The 20,863-nt window shown below is 37.4% G+C and overlaps 1 protein-coding gene across 2 annotated transcripts in view; it reads right to left on the bottom strand.

Moving 5' to 3' along the window:
* CORIN (corin, serine peptidase) overlaps positions 1 to 20,863 on the bottom strand; it is a 133,836-nt gene that overhangs the window by 87,092 nt on the left and 25,881 nt on the right. For both annotated transcript variants that reach the window (XM_041403035.1, XM_041403034.1), the window contains exon 4: positions 4,248 to 4,458. In XM_041403035.1, the coding sequence (XP_041258969.1) occupies positions 4,248 to 4,458 (211 nt within the window). The remainder of the gene's footprint in view (positions 1 to 4,247; positions 4,459 to 20,863) is intronic.

Below are 20,863 nucleotides of genomic sequence, written 5' to 3'. Positions count from 1 at the left end.
GAAGCATGCCTGTGGAGGATTGCCTATACAAACTCATACATATCCATACAACATTCATGCACAATTAAACCCATTATGGACTTTGTGTAATAGGTATTGATTCAAATGTATGCTGATAGCTTCCTGCTCAAAGCCGTAAAACAAAAATTCTCATTAGCTATGTAAAAAAGACCCGTGTGATCAGTCAGCTTTTTCTCCTAAACACTTCAAAAGCCTCAACTAACTCTAAAATCTAGGTTTTTAATAACATCTTACTATTTTAATAAGTTTAGCTCTTATAACTGTGATAAAATATAATTCATTTCGATGTCAGCAGGAGAAACAAAGAACATGGATAAGTTTCAAGTGAAGTTCACAAAAACAGGAAAAAGGAAATAACCACACCACTGGTCTCATTCATAGATTATACTAAACATGGCAGATATCTATTACTCTATGAAGATTGATTCCTTTCCATTTTCTAACAGACCATGAATGAAATTGTTTTGAACTCTTGACAACTTTTAATAAAAGACACCACACATATTTCTGGATTTGTTTTTTGGACCTCATATTTCATCCTATTTTAGGCCCACAGTGAAAATCATTTGGTTTTTCCTTTTTACTAATTACAGAAAAAAGATTAAGACAATCAACCAGAAAAAAGCATAGAATCGAATTTGCCACTGTGAGCCATATCAGCAGCTCTTCAAAGAACATTTGACTGCACACAAGCTATTTACAGCTTCTTAGAACCTATTTAGTATTAACCTAACTTTCATTAGTTAATTTCTCCCATTCCAACCATGTTGACCTATTCTGAGCTTGCTGGCTTTCTACAAGTCTTTACCTGGCTACTGCTGTGTGTAGCATAGCTAATACAGCACAATAAAATATGTTGCATATAGATATTTACATGAGAAATTCCTTTCCAAGAAAGAGTTAGAAAATCCAAGTATTTTCCCTTCATTGCCTTGTCTGGCTCTCAAGAATTAATCTAAAGGAGGGAAGAAAAAATAGGTTAAATTATGGCTGAGAGTTTTGCCATATATTCACTATGGATTAGATCCCAAGCAAAGTGAATGAACAAGTGAAATTAATTTTCAGAGTTTAATCAAGATGAAAAATAATGTTGTGCCTAAAGATACAGGCCGTAGGTGTTGCAGTGTAGTTCTCTGCTCTACTGCAAATTTCTTGCTCAATTTTGGCTTCCCCAGCAATTAATGTGCCAGCATTACTTTCTCTTCCTATCCTTTACTTGTTTTCTTCATGTGGGCTATAAACTTTCAGAGGCAGGAGGCTGCTCCTCAGTGCATGTTTGTACAGCATCCAGCATAAAAAGCCATGATCTCCAATGGACTCTTTGAGCCCTAACTGAAGATAAACCACTTTACAACTCTGTTTTCAAAGATATCTGACATGAAAAAAAGCATAGTGAGTAAAAATGTACAGAAATGCAAGATGCATTGGAATTTTAGCTTGGGAGCATATTATACTTTCTAATTTGCATTGCCCTAATACTATTTTCTAGCCTAAATTAAGTTTGATTTCCAAAGATAGGAGACTGAGGATCTCTCAATGCAAGGCATCTCCTCAACTTTACAATATACTTCTACAAAGAGGACTAATATAAGTACTCAAGCCATCATTTCTGTTTTAAAGACAGCATGACAGCACAGGAGTATGAGAATCATAAGCTTCACATTTATTCACATTTATTCCCAGCATAAAAGGTCGAAATAAGCCATGAACATGGGCCTTCAGGATCTTATATAGCCTGCCTATTTTTCCAAGTCTTTTGATGAAATTTGATTTTTTTGATAGAGTGCAAGAAATATTAGAAAGCATCACTCAATGAGTCTGTTTGCATTATGCAGTAATAGGCTGACCCACTACGAATTTCTCTAATGATTCTGAAACTTTAAATTTTACATTAATTTTGGCTTTAAAATACATCTTTTTTTTTCTTTTCTCCTTTTGAAATCTGAAAACATTGGAGGTTAACTTTTATTGTCTTCTTGAACTGTGGAATCCAATGCATATGCATTGCTATAAATAAACATCTACTACATTGTAGTAACTAACCTTTGGCCCACTCTTAGTGTCTTTCAGTGCTGAGGGACAATTCACTAGATTAAATCATGCATCATGACCAATAGCTCTGAGGACAGATCTCTCTTACAACAAAGTATCAGTGTTGCATGTGGTGGTCAGAGGATACAGACTATTACTACCCAAAAGGACAAAGTTACTACTGGGAATGTTTTAGATGTCCTTAGCTCAGCACGTCTAGTCTAATGTATTCTTCTACCACTGGTAGTTTTCATGGTTTCTTAGCAGTGCTGATGGACTGTGGTAGGACAGGGTTTTTAAAGACTGTTTTTTAAGTCATATTGGAAAGACCTCATCCACCCACTCAAAAATGAGGAAGTTGCATAACACCTTTATGTAAGCAGTCCCTTACTACAAAAATTATGGGTAAGCATGCAAAAAAAGCCTTACTGCACTTCAAATTTCTATTTTCCATTTTCACACAGGTTTTAGTTGTACTTTTGAACTTTTTCTGTACTGGAAAGTAGTATGTACTTTATGTACTTTCTTAAAAGAGCAGGGCTAGCTGATTTTTATATCCAGTTGCTAAAATTAAATACAGCTTTTAAAGTTACTGTATTTTTACTGTCACACATGGTTTCACTGCAGTAAGATACAGAAGAACATTTCTGAAGAGCAACAGTATTGCGGCAGTATTCACAGTACCTAACTACACAAACACTGAATATGCTCTCTGCCTGGAAACTTAATCTTCTTCAAGTGTTAAGGAAAACAATGTCTATAAATACATGAAAAATAAATGGGAAACAGACATAAGTTTAAATATCAGAGAAAAGCTATGTAATGACAGCTCACTGGATGCCAAAGATTAGTGCTTGTAACTTTCCCTCTTGTTCCTTCTTGTAACACACTGCCACAATTATTGCTCCCATGGCTGCAAGCTGCCAACAGACTCTCAACAATACCTAAGAATAGACATCTAGGCATCACAGGAGCTTCATCTCTTCCACACTGTGTAAACAACATTTGTCACATTAAGCTTTACATACATTAGGGACAATTGCTTCACAAAGCAAAGAGAGCACAACAAATGCAAAGTGATGATCAGATATAGAACCGCTGACGCTAGAATGAACCAGCTGCAACTGACGGCAGGAAATAATGACGATGTCAGCAACAGCTGCTCACAACATGAGTGGATGTTTTGTCATACTGTATGTTCTAGACAACCACAGTCCCCCCCAAAAAAGTACTGCAGCATATGGACATATCTGCACTCATTACCACCAGAGGATTTCCACACTCTTCTGCTTCAGTATCTTTCTGCTAACCAGACTCCCTTATTCAACAGACCTAACACAGGCTTGTCTCTTCATTTTTGGTATCTGCACTCAGCATACACAAAGTAACTTCCCCTAGCATGTTATATGCTTTTCTCTAGATCTCACTGACAGGAGTTATGGGGGGAAGGCAGGGAAAGGGCTGGGTTGAGAAGGGAAGGGAAGATGTTGACAACTACTTTTTGCAGACCTGATGCTCCTCTCTTTCCCCTCCAGAAACATCAAAGATTGTGTATATATATTAAAAAAATATTCATTTTCCCTTTTTTGTGTCATGTTTTGATTTTAGCTCCGCTAAACTCACTGATCCTATTTCAAATCAAACTCAATTTAAAAGTGCATGCACATTATACTAATGTTATGAAATTATGTAAATGCAGAAAAATATATGCTCCTTAAACTTCCAGAACAGTTTATGTCACCCTGAACATATCCTGCTAATTTAAAACCAAAAAATATATTTTAAATATTAACTGTACTGAAGGAAATGACTGAGAAAATTTGAATTTTAACAAATGACCTCCCCAGTCTATGACGATACTTTACACATCCAAGGCATTATTTTTGTTACAAAACATTCCATTTTGGCATAGCCAGATTCGAGAAATTAGGTAAAAGAACTCTGGACAGGCTTCTTCAGGAAAATAAGCCTGACTGCCCCAATATCACAATTTTAGTTTACACAGTGGCAACATATTTCTAAAAGAGCTCAGTTACAATCAGCTTATCAATGCAGAAATGTTGTCAATAATTTTGACAGACAGGAATTTTGCCATGAGGTCATAGACTTAGTTTGGATCTTCCCTTGCCTGATTAGACAGAGAGTATTTTACCACAATTGGCTCTAGTCACTGATGGATTTTCATTCCCAAATACCTGTCATCACCATCACTGATGCATTCAGGAAGAGCGAGACTGCAGCCAAACAGCATGATGTGTTGATAGCAGTTGAGACGATTGAGGTAACTGAAGAACTTCAGGAACTTTTCCATTTCAATACTTTTGACAATGGAAAGAACTGAAGTTACAGTGGTGTAGTTATATGGCAGCATTTGGCACTGGCTGTTGGTGATATTTCTGCAGGCACCTGTGAAATCAAAACAATGTATTTAGAACAATAGTATGACCACTGAAGAGCATGCATTGAACAGTCAGTATATATAATATATAAACAATGCTGGTATCTCACAGGTATGATTACATTCCATAATGCTATCATAATACTGTCAAAAAAATAAGAAAAAAATTACATCAGAGAAGCTTAGCTTGAAAGACCAATTAAGCTTTTAGCTATTTTCACAATCCTCTGACTTTGTACAAAACCCGAACAGAAATAAAACAAAACCAATTTCTCTTTGACACAGCCTGGATATAATAAAATTCAATGGCAGCTGAGAATAGAAGTCAGACAGAAAAAAAATGGGTTCTAAAGCTGCTCCGGTTTTAGTGTTCCCATAAAGTTTCTCTTTTCGTTACCATTCTACTTTGACAAGCAGCAATTTCATTAAGTGAAATTTCATCAAATTTATTCACGAGATCATCATGCATCTCCTGAGGCACAACTGCAAGATAGTCTCTGCCACGGCATGTGGCAAGAAGCACTGACATTTTTGGCTGAGATCATGTGCATGGACTGCTTTAGACATTGTAAAACTGACACAGTCTTGACAGAGAAGGGTACAGTTCCTTGGAGCTATCTGATCTTTTTGTGGTACTCACTGGCTGGACAGCAGAGCAATGAATTCCAAATTCATGGATAAGAAGAAGGAATTTTGTGGCAATTATATAATAATTTTCAAAACAAAGAAGATACTATGTGGCCACATTTCTCTTCACAAAGAAAAGGAAGGCACAACTTCCCAAGGATATTTTCTGGGAATTGCAGTGAGGAGCCTCAGAGAAAGAATAAACAATTCTTATCTCAATTGCTGCTCCTCTTGTTGTGTTCATGTGGAATATGCTCTGGAGATTGTTTACCCAAGGTGACCAATTGCATCCACGTGTGTGTGTCAGGACTGTCGGGAGACAGTCACAAGATTTTGTTCAGATGAATGCTTGTGCAGTTTCAGTTTAGACGTAGTGTAATATAGTATACAATAATATAGTATAATAAAGTAATTAATTAGCCTTCTGATATCAATGGAATCTGCCTCATCATTTCTCCCTGCCACAGGGGTCGCCCTGAATTTACTATAATACTAAACCCAGGACCTGTCCTTGCAACAGAATGATCACACAAAGAATAGCATAAATAGTCTCTCTCCATCATTCTTATAGGCTCCTTTCAGGTGCTGTCAGGCTGCAATTATGGGGAATATAAACTAGTTTTGGCAATACCTACAGGAAGGTAAGCAGAGCAGGGAATGAAAATAGGAGCATGTGAAAACACTGTTGATCAGAACAGCATGGTCCCTAATTACATGGGTCATTTTTGATATTCATCTGAATTAAGAGTTTTCTGTTTATCACCAGCAATTGCCAAATGCACTAGTAAAAAAGTGCTTTTTTCTACTCCAACAATTGCAATGCAAGTCTACAGTTTCATACTCAGTCCTGCTGAAACTAATTTAAACCACACATTTTCCCTTTCCCATTCTCCTCTTCAAATTGTTCCTACGGCCTGCATCTGCACAAAATACACTGAACTAGCAGGCTGAGCTGACTGGAAACAACCACCTACCTTCTCTCCCAAAAGACAAAGTCTTTCATAGCCCCAAAGAAAAGCAGCTAGAACTGCAGCTAAGCTTAATCACTGTTTTTATTTTTAAAAAACCGATCCATGCCTGTAATGATAATAAGGCCATAGTTCCTCAGCCAGTAGTGATTGCTGCTTCCAGATTTATTTTTATTTCATGCAAAGAACAGCTCTGCACATTAGCCTGCCTGCCTTTTCTCTCTTCTCTTGCACCACAATGTCGTTTTTTGGTGGGCACAGGGAGAATGGAGAGGAAGAGGGGAAAAACAACTGTTTCACTTGGATCAAATAATGGGATTGAATAGCTTTTTGGCAAAAGAATATTTTTTTCCAAGAGAGGAGAAGGGGTGGGGCAGTGCAGTGGCAGAAACTGGAGGTTAAGATCAGAGCTGTTCACAGCAGCTGAAGCAGTGATTTTACACAAAGTGTAAAATCCAGCAACATAAAGTCCTTTGAAAGCACTAGGAATACTTGAATTGCACCATCAGAGTTAATTCCTGTCTAATGAGAAATAGAAGAACAACTTCCCTCAAAAAATTAATTAATAAATTTGGTGTAACTCTTCATTCTTAATGCATCCATTTTCTCCTTTGCACTACAAAAAAACATCTGGGATCCTTCAGGTATATGAAATGTAATGCAGTTAAATGATGTCTCAGTTAAAGTTAATGTAAACCTGCTTAGATCCTAGCTAGGCTATATTTTTAACAGGATTTTTATAGAAGATTTGCAAAACATGCCTCTGCCTCAAGAATGCAAAGCATAACATAGTATGCGAGAAGAGTATCTGGCCTGAAGAGAAAAGTAGGCAGCCTGATTTTCATATCCCAAGTCAAATTTTCTCAAAGTTTCAATTAGAAAATGAACTTATTAATCAGAGGAACTTTTACAGAACATCTTTAAGTAGCTTCCAGAAAATGGAACTGTACTCAACTTGCAGCAGCAATCACCATCCACTTCATTACAGAACTTAGCCTAGCACACCCTCAGCACTAATTGCACAGTCGCACTCCATAATTTCACTGGTAAAGCCTCCTTAAATCCAAGGAAAAATGGCAATATTCACCTGGCTCTTCCACAGCAAAAGTTCTACCAATGAGGAATGAAATCATATCTTTAATCCTAAAATGTCTTGAAAATTTCTAAGAATCCTACCAAAAGAGGCAAAATAAAAGCCAACTCTTCCAGTCTAACTTGCCTATGGCAGCATTTGCCAAGTTTCTTGATAGGGGAATGACCTGCAGCACATCAATTTTTTACCAATCCCAAGTTGCCATGCTCCCCTGACCTTAAAAAAATGTCGTCACTCTTCTTGATTTCACAATTTCCTGTATGAAACATAGGAACCTATACAATGCGTTTTTTAGCTTCTCTGTCCTGTGTCACATTCACATTTTCTAAAAAATCACGTCACCCAGGATTTTTCTCCTAGGAAGCTGAGAAGCCTCAGAGAAAAATGAAAAACAACAATTATCCCATTTGCTTCTCCTGTGTTTTGCTCCTTTGGAATGTGGTTGGAGATTGTTTACCCACAGGTGATGGTTTCATTGGTTTCTGGTGTGAATTGTTTTGTCTCATTGGCCAATCAAAACTGTGTTGGAACTCTGGAAATAGCCATGAGTTTTCATTATTACCCTTTTAGCATTCTGTAAGTATCTTTTCTGTATTCTTTAGTATAGTATAGTTTAGTATTCTTTAATATAATATAGTATCATAAAATAATAAATTAGCCTTCTGAGAACATGGAGTCAGATTCATCATTCCTTCCTGCCACGAGGGTCCCCACAAATACAATAGTCCTGTTGATAAGTATCTGATTTGTTGTAGACTTTTGCTCCACGTGAAAGAACTACAGTATTCCCACCCAGCATCTGATTTTTCCACCAAAACCTTTTTCCAAAACTCATTACTGTCTTAAAAAAATTTAATTTACTATAACTTCTTTTTATTTACTATGACATCTTGGTACATTTTTCATTTCAATTATAACAGAAGATGGACAGATTTTCTTGGCCTCTCTCCAGCTATGAATTTTCTCATGTACAGTCCACTTGGAACTGAGTATCTCATGCTGCATTTCAGATGTTTCCTCCATAATTTTCTTAGGATCTATCCTTTGGAATCCACACAGCAGGGAAACATACAAACTGTTTTCTCTTTAAGTATTGTGAGTTAAAATCAATCATTTCACAACTAAAGCATAGTGTCTGCAATTTTTTCACACAAATGTTAACTTGAAAATTTAATTTCCACAACTCAAAGCAGCTTCCCCTTCCTGACACAATGGATAATTTTGCTGCTGAATGTGTATGCTGGGTGATTCTTTCCTTCTAAAGATGTTCTCAGTTTCTTCTTGGCACTTTTTTTCTGCTTTCCTTTCATATCTCCCCTTCAAGTCTCCTAAAAATGCTTATCTTTTAGACATCTGTCCTGAATTTGCTATTGTAAATAGCGAGACAATAAAAACATTTCATTCCTTTGACAATTTCAACTCTTCAGTGCCTGAATGATTCTTCCCATCTATTGGAGACCTCTGCTGTATAATCCCCAGAGTCTCTCTTATTCTGGACACAGTGGAAATTACTGTTTGTATGACATAACCTCCCATGTGATTGTATTTCCTTTTGTATTTCACCTTTACCTTCTTTTCACTTTTTGTATTGCAATATCAGCTTTATCCTATAATTTCTACAACCTGGTATTGTTAATGTAGCACTTATTTTCAGACAGACCTTTTAATATCCCTATTTATATACTTTCTTCTCTACCCAAGACCTCAGAAATGATCTAACAATTATGACATATAACAAGTGCATATTACCTTTCAATCATGACTGCAATTTACTCTTCAACACATCCCACCTTGCTTGTAATCCTTCCTTATTTTCTGCTTGGATTCTACTTGGATTTCCTCCAACTTTTCTGCACTTAATGGCTTATGGTTTAGGTAAGATTTTTAAAAATTATTTACATAAGAATTTTAAAAATACTTACAAGGGTGTAAGCCATTTAGATACATGTAATTTCAGCCTATTTTAAATCTATAATGACTGGGGTGCCTTTTTTGGACTAATATCTTAGTTCTAAAGAACCATTACACTTTACGTCCCTTGAGCCTCAGTTTCTTTTTTTTCCCTCAAGGAATGCTGAAACACTTAGAACACAAATACTGCAAATGTACCTTTATCTAAATAGAAAATAAAACACTTGTTTTAATCAGACTGCCTTGTCATCCTACCAAAATCCAGTCTATCTAAATGAATCACACATGTTTTACATGCAGTTAAAATCATAGATGCTAATGAAAGCATTACAAATACAGACTGCTCTTAACTTTATTTTCCTACATATTTTGAATGACTAACTGGATATTTGAGACTGCCATACCAAGATTTAACATCTTTCATTGTATATCCAAAATGAGACATCCAGCTCTCAAACACATCCATCTCATTAGAAGCGCACTATTTTAGTAAGCATTAGTAGGATGCATCAAATCAGAAGTGAGTGGTTTGTAAAAAGTTGCAGAACCTCTCTGTCAGACCACGGGTAATTAAGGGAATTCTTAAGTTTAGTACTGTTCTCAAGATCCTGATAGAATAAACTGCTTAAAACTCTTTAATTCCTGGCATGTAGGGATAAAAGTTAGCCACAGACTACATGGACAATTTTTTTTCATCATTTCAGAGCACCAGCAGTCCCTATTCAAATCAACAGGGGAGGTACATGCCAAATGACTTATTTAAAGCTATAACTTCGGCTTATTTTCATTTTCAAACTTAGGCTAGATGGCTTCGCTACTGAGAGCATCTTTTAGGCATGTGCTGAAGTGCTGTCTGAATAGGAATGAACTTAGCATATGCTCAAGTGTTGTTCTAAACAGCTGCCTTCCCTTTTTAAAGATGTCACTCTCTTGATGTCTGTAGCTCCTTGAGATTTAATGTGAACCAAGACACACTGTCACCATAACACTGGAAAAATAAAAACATTGCTAAAGAGACATCTGTAAATGAAAAAGGTTCCAAATTCTTCATGACAAGGAAAATGGAGTGAAAGAAATTGAAGTAACATAATGAACAAAGAAAAGCTGAATCTCAACTCATCTGTGGTCCCTGCTAGGATTCTCTTCAATTGCACATATTCCTTCTACATTTATTTAGGTACATTTGCACAAAATCAAAACAGTATTTTAAACTTCCACTCAAACTGATGCTTAAAAAGGAACATCATGTACAAAATACATGTCAACTGCCTCTGATTAGATCAAAAACTTCTTCTAGAATAACAGACACAATTCATTTCTGCAACTCTATTAAATAAGTATTGAATGATAACTGCATAGGAGTAATTTCAATGATACCATAAATAAAAAAGAAGTTGTAATCAGTAAGAAGCATATAAAATACAAATCACATGGTACAAAAGCATTTATTTCTTAAGGTTTCCTTACTGACATACATCAGACAACATGTTTCACAGTCTTACAACTAAAGCACAGGTCCTCTTACAGAACTAAATAATTCCTTTATTATATATTTAACTTCTAAAAAATAGCATAAAAAGCTGTAGTTTCAAGACTAAAATTAATCACTAATTTTTAAAGATGGTAACTTAGTGAAAAGTAAGATATTCTACAGCTATCTTTCTCTAAACTGATCCCAACTACTACCACAGTTATTTGCTGAAAGAAATCAAGAGACCAGTGTTTGCTTTGTTGCTGTCTCCCATTTATACCTGCTCTCTGTTAAAAAAAAAATCCACTAAAACAATAAGGGGATGCTTTATCTCTACTGTAATTTGTAACATCAACATAGAACAACAAACCCACTGGTGACAGAATCATCACTTCCATGACATTTCTCATCTCCTTTGCAACTCACAAACTATTTAGTTGAACCAGGGAAATAGAGAGGTCATACCTAAAAGCATCCATTAAGCACTGACAAAGTGAAGGAAAAGACAAATTAACTCCATACTCTGGTGTAAAAGCACAATATTACAAACAACTGTCAACAGCAAGGTCCCCATTTCTAATAGCCTCTCTTCATAAGAACAAAAAATCCTTGTGGAGTTGGCCAGTATTTCTCATTCAAGAGGGCTACCACAGCCAATACACCTTGGTAAACACTGCGTCTGTAGATAATACAAAAGCACAAGTGTGTGCCAACAGCAATACCACCATTACCAAAATGCAAAAATTGATGAAGGGATGGAAAACAATGTAAAAAGAAACCCCTATTCTAGCTGTGAAAAATACGCATTTCTCATTTGCTAGAACAGAGATCCTCTACAGTATACTGCAAAATGGAAATATGGACTAAGAAGCAATTAGATAAAAGCACTAATAGCTTTTATTTTAGGTATAAATGATCCTGTTGACTTTGGAAAATTATCAGAGGCAATTTACACATGAAATGTGTAATGTCTTGATCCCTAAAGAAAGGCTTAAGAGGAGTGCATTTATACAGCCTTATTACAGCACAAAGACATAATCTGAATATAAGCAGTAGTAAGTTTGTTACATTTATGTGTGGGTAGGCATTTGACAAACTCCTGTGTCCTGAGGGCTCAGTAACAGTGACGGTAACCTAAAGACAGAATCCAAGTACTTCTCGAGTAAGTCTCCAACAGAAGGTCATGACTTTTCTCAAGTCAACTGACACAACCAAAAAAACATTTCACAAGACAATTGAACTGATGCAATGGTGCCATACTGCTTCCTTTCAACCATGTGTGCTTGCCATTTCCTTTGAAACAACTTTTGTGCCAAACCACCCAAGAGCTAACTTAGCCTGTGTTAGGGCTGAGTCAGCTCACTGAGCAAACAAATGCCATAAAAAGTATGCAGCATTGTACGGTTCAGAGCAAAGGGAATGGGGACACTTTGTCCCCATTAGATGGGCTAAATGAAGCCCATCTGACTCATAATAGTTTACGTGGGGAAGAGGAAAACAAACTAGAACAGCAAATCCCATCCATGGATCTGAAACACAAGTCAGGCACCAGGACTAACGGAGAACAACTGCTCTGCATTTAATTTCATTCAGCTAATGAATTATACAATTTGAAAGGAACAAGAGATTGTCAACTCCCCCTTGCGCTCCACAAGGTACCAAAGGGAGAGGTGGTAAGGCTACTGACCACCTGCAGTAGAGAGAAAAGCAATTTATTATCTCCCAGGTAGGGAGTGGATTACCCATGAGGGAAATACACTCATATTTTAGATCAGAGGTGAAGTGTTATCATAATTTTTTTTTAAGGAAATCTGTACCAGCTGCTTTAGAGCGGAACACCACACCCAGTCTGCCCCAGACACTTCTTGCTCAGAGCAAGTCTTAAATTCTTACTCAGCTATTCTCTTGACCAAAGAATATTGCAAAAGGCTGGACACTTCATCAAGTCACTTCATTTTTTGGAACCCCACTTCTCCCAGCAAGTTGCTTCCAGATGCTGCTCTTCTTGGCTGAAGCACACACATCTTTAATCCCTTGGGCAGGCACAGCTGAGAGCAGGTAAGATCAAGAGCCAAAGCTGAGGCCGAGTATTTACCCCCCTGCAAGCAGGCCTGTGTTCCAGATCTGGTATTTTGATTAGTCATTTCCTAATTACAGAATTCTTTTGTGAAATAGGAGACATATTTCTAAGAGTCTATCATTAAACAAAAGGCACATACTGGGCACTTTCATGGGCTCCTGTCTCAGTGGGAAAACATACTGAAATTAATGTTACATTTAAGATTTATCATTAGAGGCTACTATCCAAAGTACATTAAGTTGGACAGGATTTTGCTATTCTTCTGAAACATGTGCATGACTTTACCCCTCTTGATAGGCCTTTTTTAAAAAAAGGGGGATAAAAAAAATGGTAGCCTCCACTGGAACCAGGCAGGCATCCAGATGTTTTTGGTTGGGTTTTTCTGTGGGTTTTTCTAACAAGCATGTTTTCAATAAGTGAAAACAAATGCTAGCTTGATTGACAACATTTAATTATGTACCAATACTGTTATGTTCAAAACAAAACAAAAAAACACAGTGCTTTGTAAAAGACTTAAAATAGTTTAGGTTATGAACAGATCAGCATAGAAATAGGCTGCGCCTGAGCTGTCCAGTTCTCTCTGGTTAATTACCTTTCTAGGACAACCACTCTTCTATTCTATTTAATATGAAATTAGGTGCCTTTTTTCCAAGTACATCTCACAAGGATAATTATACCCACCTCAGTTTCAGATAAAACTAACACAGCAAACCCCTCCCTGCAAAATCTGTCTAGGACCTAAGAGCACAGTTCAGCACCTGACATTTGAAAAGCAAAACACTGCAAGTACACACAAAATATGCTTTGCAACTTGCAGTTTCCTATGTGGAAATTCACAGAGGCAGTTTTAGATCTGGGTGCTGATCTTCAAATCCCTGGTTAACCAAGATTAATCAGTCTAACAAATTATTTTCCCTATGGGAAATTCCCACAACTATATTTTTCAGGTGTATGTATGTGCTTGTTTTGTTATAGCACAGTTATTGTCTCTAAAAGATTGTTTGTGTTAACCAGAAATACTGCACCCTAGATCTTCTGAATTTGATAGCCCATTTGGCAAAATATGTGTTGCAATACATGAGATACAACTTCCTTGGCCATTTCTTTATCTCACTGCTACTGACTCTCCTGTTTACAGCACTGGAATTTCCTTTTAAGCATTGCATTTTTAAAATATTCAGTGAAGGCCTAATTCCTTTTCCACCACTAGAGTCTGAATGCTTCTGTTCACAGACAAGCCTAGTTGACTACATTAATGCAGTTATTCTTTAATGTTCCAGTTACAGTATGTTTTTTGCTGTGTGAACAAAGAAGAATTCTGACAAACTTTCTCAGCCTGAACAATTAAGAGGTCAAAAACAACCCTATTTTTTAGTGTGTAAAAGGAAAATGTTTAAGAGCTTAACATGATTAAGTTTCTTACAACTATATGTCAGTTCAGGTTGTATTTAAATCCTAGGAACATGATGCCTGCAAGTTGCTTGTGCAAACTGAGATTTTTAAATCCTTGTACTTCAACTGCTTTTCACAGAATGGAAAGTCCATTTTGTTCTTTCAAATAAATCCACTAATAAATATCAATAGCTTCCTTCAATGCTCTCTCTCATAGCTCACTGTTTAATTGCCTGAGTCAGTTGGAGAGAAAAGACAAGTTTCCCCATGAAAATTAGCATTATCTTAAATACCATTAAACCAGCTGTAATGTTGAACCTTTTTTCAATCATGTAAAATGTTCATGTTCTACTCCCAATATTTTTACACCCTAGAATCACAGAACTATTGGTAGAAATAGTTCTTTGGAGGTCTCCACCTAACTTTCTGCTCCAAGTGGGGTTGCTGCCAGCACACTGTCATCCATGCCTTTGAGTCTTGGAAACACTCAAGGAAAAGGACCCCACCGCCACTGCAGACAATGGGTTCTGTACTATCCATCCAGTGAAAAAGATTTTCCTAATTTCTGCTGTGAAGTTCTGCTATTTTATTTCACTGGAGAGTACAGTTTTTTAAAATTAGCAGTCATAATAGAGATGAGAAATACAGATTTTGTGCACGGATTAATACAGCTAAATTAATCTTTAGCTGTATTTGGCTGCTTATCACTTTCTCAAATTCCCACCCCTACAATGATTTCAAACCATGGTACTCATTATGTTGTTCTTGAATTTCACATGGTTGTAAAAGATGACAGTGACTGTAAATCACTTAGCTGCATCAACGCTCTGACCTTCAAATATTTTTATATGGGTTTAGAACGTACATTTTATATTAATGATGAATCTGTGCCCACACCTGGCTGCACTCTATATGTTATAATCCAGAACAGACCATGCAGAAGCAAAACATATAAACTTTAATCAATCATAAAATCACATACTGCTACCAGATGTAAGGTGTACCTTTGGAAACAAAGTGATCAATCACAATATAGAACAGAAAAAAAAAATTAACATCATCTTTTTGTTGAAATAGCCACACATACTTTTTAAATAGTTTCAGACAACCTGATGGGTCTGAAACAAAAGCCAGTGCCTGCAACTCTCAAACAATTATCTCCAGGTATCCCTTGCTTCATTGTTACCGTCCTTGAAAGTTCCACTAAGTATTTGATGTCTTGCTTAGCCTCTTGGCCAATTCATGATTCAATCTGACAACAAACATCTGTTTAAGATGCAAGCAACAAAATATAAAAACCCACGAAGAATGTAAAACAGACATAAAGCTGAAAGTCTTCCATTCTTTCAAGTTTTAAAGGAACACACATCCACACATCATTTAAACTCGAACAAAGCTGATTTTATTTCCAAAGTTGAGTAGAAGTGGGAATCTCTCACTCTAAAGGAAATCACACCACTGAAAGGCCAAAGAGTCAAGATCCACGGAACTTCAAAGAGGGTGTGTTAGTTATTCACAGTACTTATTGCAATATTAATCCTAACAAATATTTGAGGTCTATTAGATATCTTACATGGAACATTGTTTCATCAGACTGAATTTGAAGAGATGAACTACAAACAGAAGAACTGCAATAATGAGCCACAAACTTATTAGAGAGAATTGAAATCACAAGCTTAGCTAGAGGTAGATGTATGACAACATCATTACAATTTTCATACAAGCATCTGAAGTTTTTGGCAAACTTGCAGTTACCTGACAGCAGTAACACACCAGGTGATAAAAGCCAGCAAGCTTTTCTTTTTTCCCTTATAAGCATATATAAGCATATTTATAAGCATAAGTGGTAATGAAAAATTGCTCTATATATTAAGTAATGGCTTTTAAGAATCCTTTGGATTTCAGCTAATACATTTCACATGTCAGAAACTTCACTGTTTCCTTTCCAAGCTATGCGCATGTACTCATAAAAAACAACAATGGTAAAACTGATGAAAACCAAGTTCTTGATAATGAATTTTGTGAAATCCACGTTTCTCTTAGCTTACTAATTCTGCCATGTGAAATGCAAATACAATTTCAAATTTCTTCTAGGGAAGAAGAGCAGAATTTTGATTCTTCTGACTAGTGAAAAAAATGCGATTTTAAATGAGAACTGCCAAATTTTAAGGCAGCTTTTTTCACTAACTTAAATTTTGGGAGAAAATTTAGGTGTATGTGAGGTAATGAAACACTGTACTGCTGGAAGAGAAAACAATCTCAAGCATGAACTCAAGCACCAACAAAATTAATAGTTACCATATTAGTCTATTCATGTTTGCATTTGAAGGCAAATATACACTTGAGTGGCTAAATTCCTCGTCTGATATTTAGGACACTGCTTATGTTCTTCTGTGCCAATATGAAAAACCAAAACCATTTTCAGTTCAAGACAACATCTTGAATTCTTTTTTATTTTTGAGGATGAGAATACCCTAAAAAGCTACCATGGGTCCAGTGCTGTTGTTACTCCTTACACAAATGAGTCTACTCCAACTTGTATAAGTAATTAAACACAAATTGAGCTAAAAGACAAAATTATTTATTAGATCACTACTGGAAATACTGGGGATTAGGAAACTCAAGTTTATGGACTGACTTGGGATGCAGTTACTGGATACCTTAGCTTCAGCAGGAAGAAATGTCTTTAGTATGAGCAGCACAAGGCTGAGATAGAGAGACATGGAATTTCTTGCTTCCACACCACTCGTGACATATTGCGTCCAGCTATCTCCACACTGGTTTCCATATTGCTCTTTCCTACCAAACAGGAACGTGAGCTGGACCCTCTCTGTAATAGTAGTGGAAGAACACAAAATTCTGTGTAGTAGAATTCTACTAGTGGCAGAACCCCAAATACATAATAATAAATGCTGTGTAGTGACAAAGAGATTTTCATACAAATGAATTAGGGTAATATCAAGGCTGAGTGGAGGACTGCAAAGAAACTAAGCCGTTCAGTTTCAAAGATGCGTTAGAAAGGTGAAAAGACCCAAGGTTCCTTGGATGAAAGCAAGCAAACATAAATCCTGTGCTTTTTGAAACTCTGAGACAGGGACTCGCTTTTACGAGAACACTTTTCCACTTCATTCTTCAAAGCAATCATTTAGGGCTCGGGGGGGAGGAGTTTACCCTCCTCGACACTTGCGCAAGTGAGCGTGTTTCGCTCCCTGGGAGCGCCCGCTGCCTTGCTCCTGCCCCTCTCCGGTCCCGCTCCAGCCTCGTTGCAAGCCCCACTTCTGCCCCGTTCCGGGCCCCTCTCCGGCTGCGCTCCCGCCCCGCTCCCGCCCCGCTCCGGCCGCGGGACTCGCGTTCGCGGCGCCCTCTGGCGTCGGCGCGGGGCAGGAGCGCGGCCGGGCCCCGCAGCGGCAGCCGGGCCGTGCTGAGGGACGCGCCGGGCCCTCACCGCCCCTCACCGCCCCTCAACCCCCCTCTCACCGGCCCTCACCGCCGGCCGGGCCGCGGGGATGCCCCCACGGACGGGCATGGCTGAGGATCAAACCTGGCCACGTTACTTTTCACGTTAGGACCGGGCCACCCTTATAGTTCTCCGCTGAAACTGCTTTTGCGAAATGGCAGAGGCGCTACTAGACTATCTGCTCGGGGAGATCTACGGAAGACTTGGCACAAAGAAAATACACATATGCAAATACACCAGTGAGTGGAAGAAACAAAATCAGATACTAATACTTCCTGTCCCAGTGTATATTCCATTCATCCACAGGATGTTTTCCTAGGAAGAAAGTCGACCCTTGCTCTCTCTACTTCTTCCTGTCTCCCCAAATGATCAGTATTACAAAACAGGGAATCGTGCTTCATCTGAATCGTCTCCCACTTTACTCCCTCAGTACAGTCTGCTTTTATTTTAAAGAGAAAAAAATAGCAATAAATTGCACTAACATTTCCTTGGGAAACCATGCTTTATTCTTTTTAATAGTTACTATTTAAAATGTGGTCTTTTTTTTCTGTTAAGCACTGACTGACATTACTGCATACATTTCTAAACTCTGAATAAACACTACTGAACCTATCCATTCACCTGACTCCCATCCTGATCCTATTTCTGCTATCAGAAAACTCTCCAGTGAGCCATGAGGACCAAGGTCCATGCCTCCAGAAAACACTTAGACATGAAGTCACACAAACTCAAATCCCTCAACAGGAAAAACATATTCCTTCACTTGCTTCCCAACAGAGAGGAAATACAAGATACATTTGACTCAGATGCTGACCTTTGGCAGGGGCCACCATTACATATTCAAGAAAAATTATAGTAATATTGGGCAATTATAAGAAACAGCAACCTATAACAACAACTTCTGGCAACATAAAATCTTGAACCTTCAGAAGCAAGAAGTTTCCAGTGGACTATTGTTTCTACAAGCCCCAACAGACCAACCCCTCACAAAGTTCTCCAAGCATTTCCACACTTTGTGGTTTTCCCATCATCCTGTGGCAGCAAGTTTCATGAGGTCTCCTTTTTTTCTTTTTTTTTAGCTTACTGCCTGATAGGCAAAAAAAAGAAAAAAAAAAAAGAAAAAAAAAACAAACAAAACAAAAAAAAACCCTCCTCATATAATGATAAACACTGAGTAACTGTTCTATTTCACCTAGACACTCAAAACAGTCTGACTATCCACCACAACAATTTACTCATAAACCAGCTGTTTTCCAGAAGGAAAACAGTGTCTTCCCTCTATTTAGTGCCTCCCCACATCTAAGTCTTTCCATGTCTCTACTGGTGTGGTTGCCTGCTATTTGCCTTTTCCAATTCAACTGTTATCTTTCTTAAGTTACACACTGATATAGCAGTATTTTCCATTTTGTTCTTTGTAGACTTCATGATGAGGATTCTCATGGAGAGAGAATGCTGGCTGCAGCAAACCATCAGGTCCTTATTTTGGTGGCAACACTGGCTGAAAGTCCAGCAATGTATTTGATAGAGCTCGCATTGTTTCCCACTCTCCAGCATTCTTTCGCATCTATTGGCACAGCCATTCAAACATTTCATCAGTCACTGTTTCCACTATGAAGCCTTTACGTGATTCCCAGCTATTCATTTTAGGGAGCAAAATCTGCATTAGCAGAAATGTTATTACTTGACTATTTTCTGTTTTCCCTGATCAGAAAACACTGTGTGTCTGTAAGATTCCACCAGCAGCCTTCTTCACTCTGGAGCCTAGCCACTCATTCTTATTTTTCCTTCTGTCTTTTAACAAACACATAGTCTGGGAGAAGTGGTCTGTAAGACTTCTTGGTGAAGACTCTTGTTAACAGCATTTTGAAAAGCCAAGTATGTTGTATTAACCAGCATTTTCACTGTCTCCTTCAAAGAAATTTCTAATAAATTTGTGAGGCATTGCTTCCCCTTGTAAAATGGAAATAAACTACTTCATCTCTTCTTTATTGTATCATTCATTCCTATTTACCCACTAATATATTCTTTGCTAGAATTTCTGCCAAAGAATTTCCTTTTTCTTCAAGAACTTCTTAAATAATTAATGTCATATGTGCCAAATTTCATTCCCCTCCAGTTAGTAACTCAGCAACGTCTTACTTATGTTAGTTTAAAGTCTTGACTGAATACCATATGGTCACAATATTTGTAATTTCTCTTATTAATGTCTTTTACTGAAGCTGTGGTCCACCAGTAAAGCAAATCCAGCACTAGGAATACTAGCAAGAGACCAAAAACTTAACAGCCATATGAATGCCGGTCCAAAATTGTGTTCACACAATTTTGTCTGGTTGGCTTTGAACTGGCAGTCTCCATGTCTCATATGACATATCATTTATCTTTTATTGTACTGCATAGAATCAACATAAAGCTACACATGCTTACTAAATGAACAGAAATGCATTCACCTCCCCACATTTGAACCAGATGAAACTTCTACTGACGGATGATCTGCTAGTGTGCATTGATGATGATAGAACATCAGCCTGACACTTCATTTGGAGGTTAATTTCCTTACAAGATACACTTAAAAACTCAAACCTCCACTTTACATGGGTTCAAAAAGTGATTACGTCAATTCATGGGAGGACAAATGAACGTTCACCAGGACTCACTGCAGATCACTGGAATCTGCTACCACACAGCATTCAGGTGTCTCAGCAGGCCAGCCCCAGTTTATTATTCTAAAAGCATGTGCTAATGTTCACAGCTGGATTCAGACACTAAGCAAGAGAGACAATTTGATCGACTACCACTAATCTGATGTGTTCTTTAAGTTTTACTTGTCCCAAAAAAAAATTTTTACTCCAACAGAATGTTCCAGTTTCACTGCTCCAAAACTTATTTGTATCTCATCTTCCAGTTATATGTCACTGTCCTCCACATCAGAATACGTAACAATTTCCTGTAAACATCAGACCATGTTCTGTGTTACCTTAGGGATCTCTCCATGAAGCAAGCTTAGTGGAAAAAAACAGATCCAAGAGACTAAAGGTGAGTATAAGGAGTTAATTTGCAAAGGCCAGGACAAGAAAGGAAGTGAGTAGAAGACAGTGCTAGAAAGCCCCTGCCTTCTAGTCCTCCATGCCTTGGAAAGCTATCAGAACAAACAGTTATGAGATCAAATTCTTCTGGATACTTAATTTTTTTTTTTTATTTTTAATCTACACACAGAATTAAGAAAATGTCCTCATGAATATGGATAAGCAAAACACCTGAAAGTGGGATCAAAGACTGCGAGGTTATTGATTAGTAATGTACTATCTCCAGGTTTTGATTTTTGTTATCTCAGTTTGGGATGGGATTTTTTTTGTTGTTGTGTTGGGTTTTTTTTTTTAAGAAATCTGTAGTACATCAAATTTGTCTTTGAAAACC

Source organism: Onychostruthus taczanowskii, unplaced genomic scaffold, assembly GCF_017590055.1.
Source record: "Onychostruthus taczanowskii isolate IOZ18803 unplaced genomic scaffold, ASM1759005v1 scaffold2, whole genome shotgun sequence".
NCBI classification, from domain to species: Eukaryota; Metazoa; Chordata; class Aves; order Passeriformes; family Passeridae; genus Onychostruthus; species Onychostruthus taczanowskii.
This window is presented reverse-complemented; position numbering and strand designations above follow the sequence as displayed.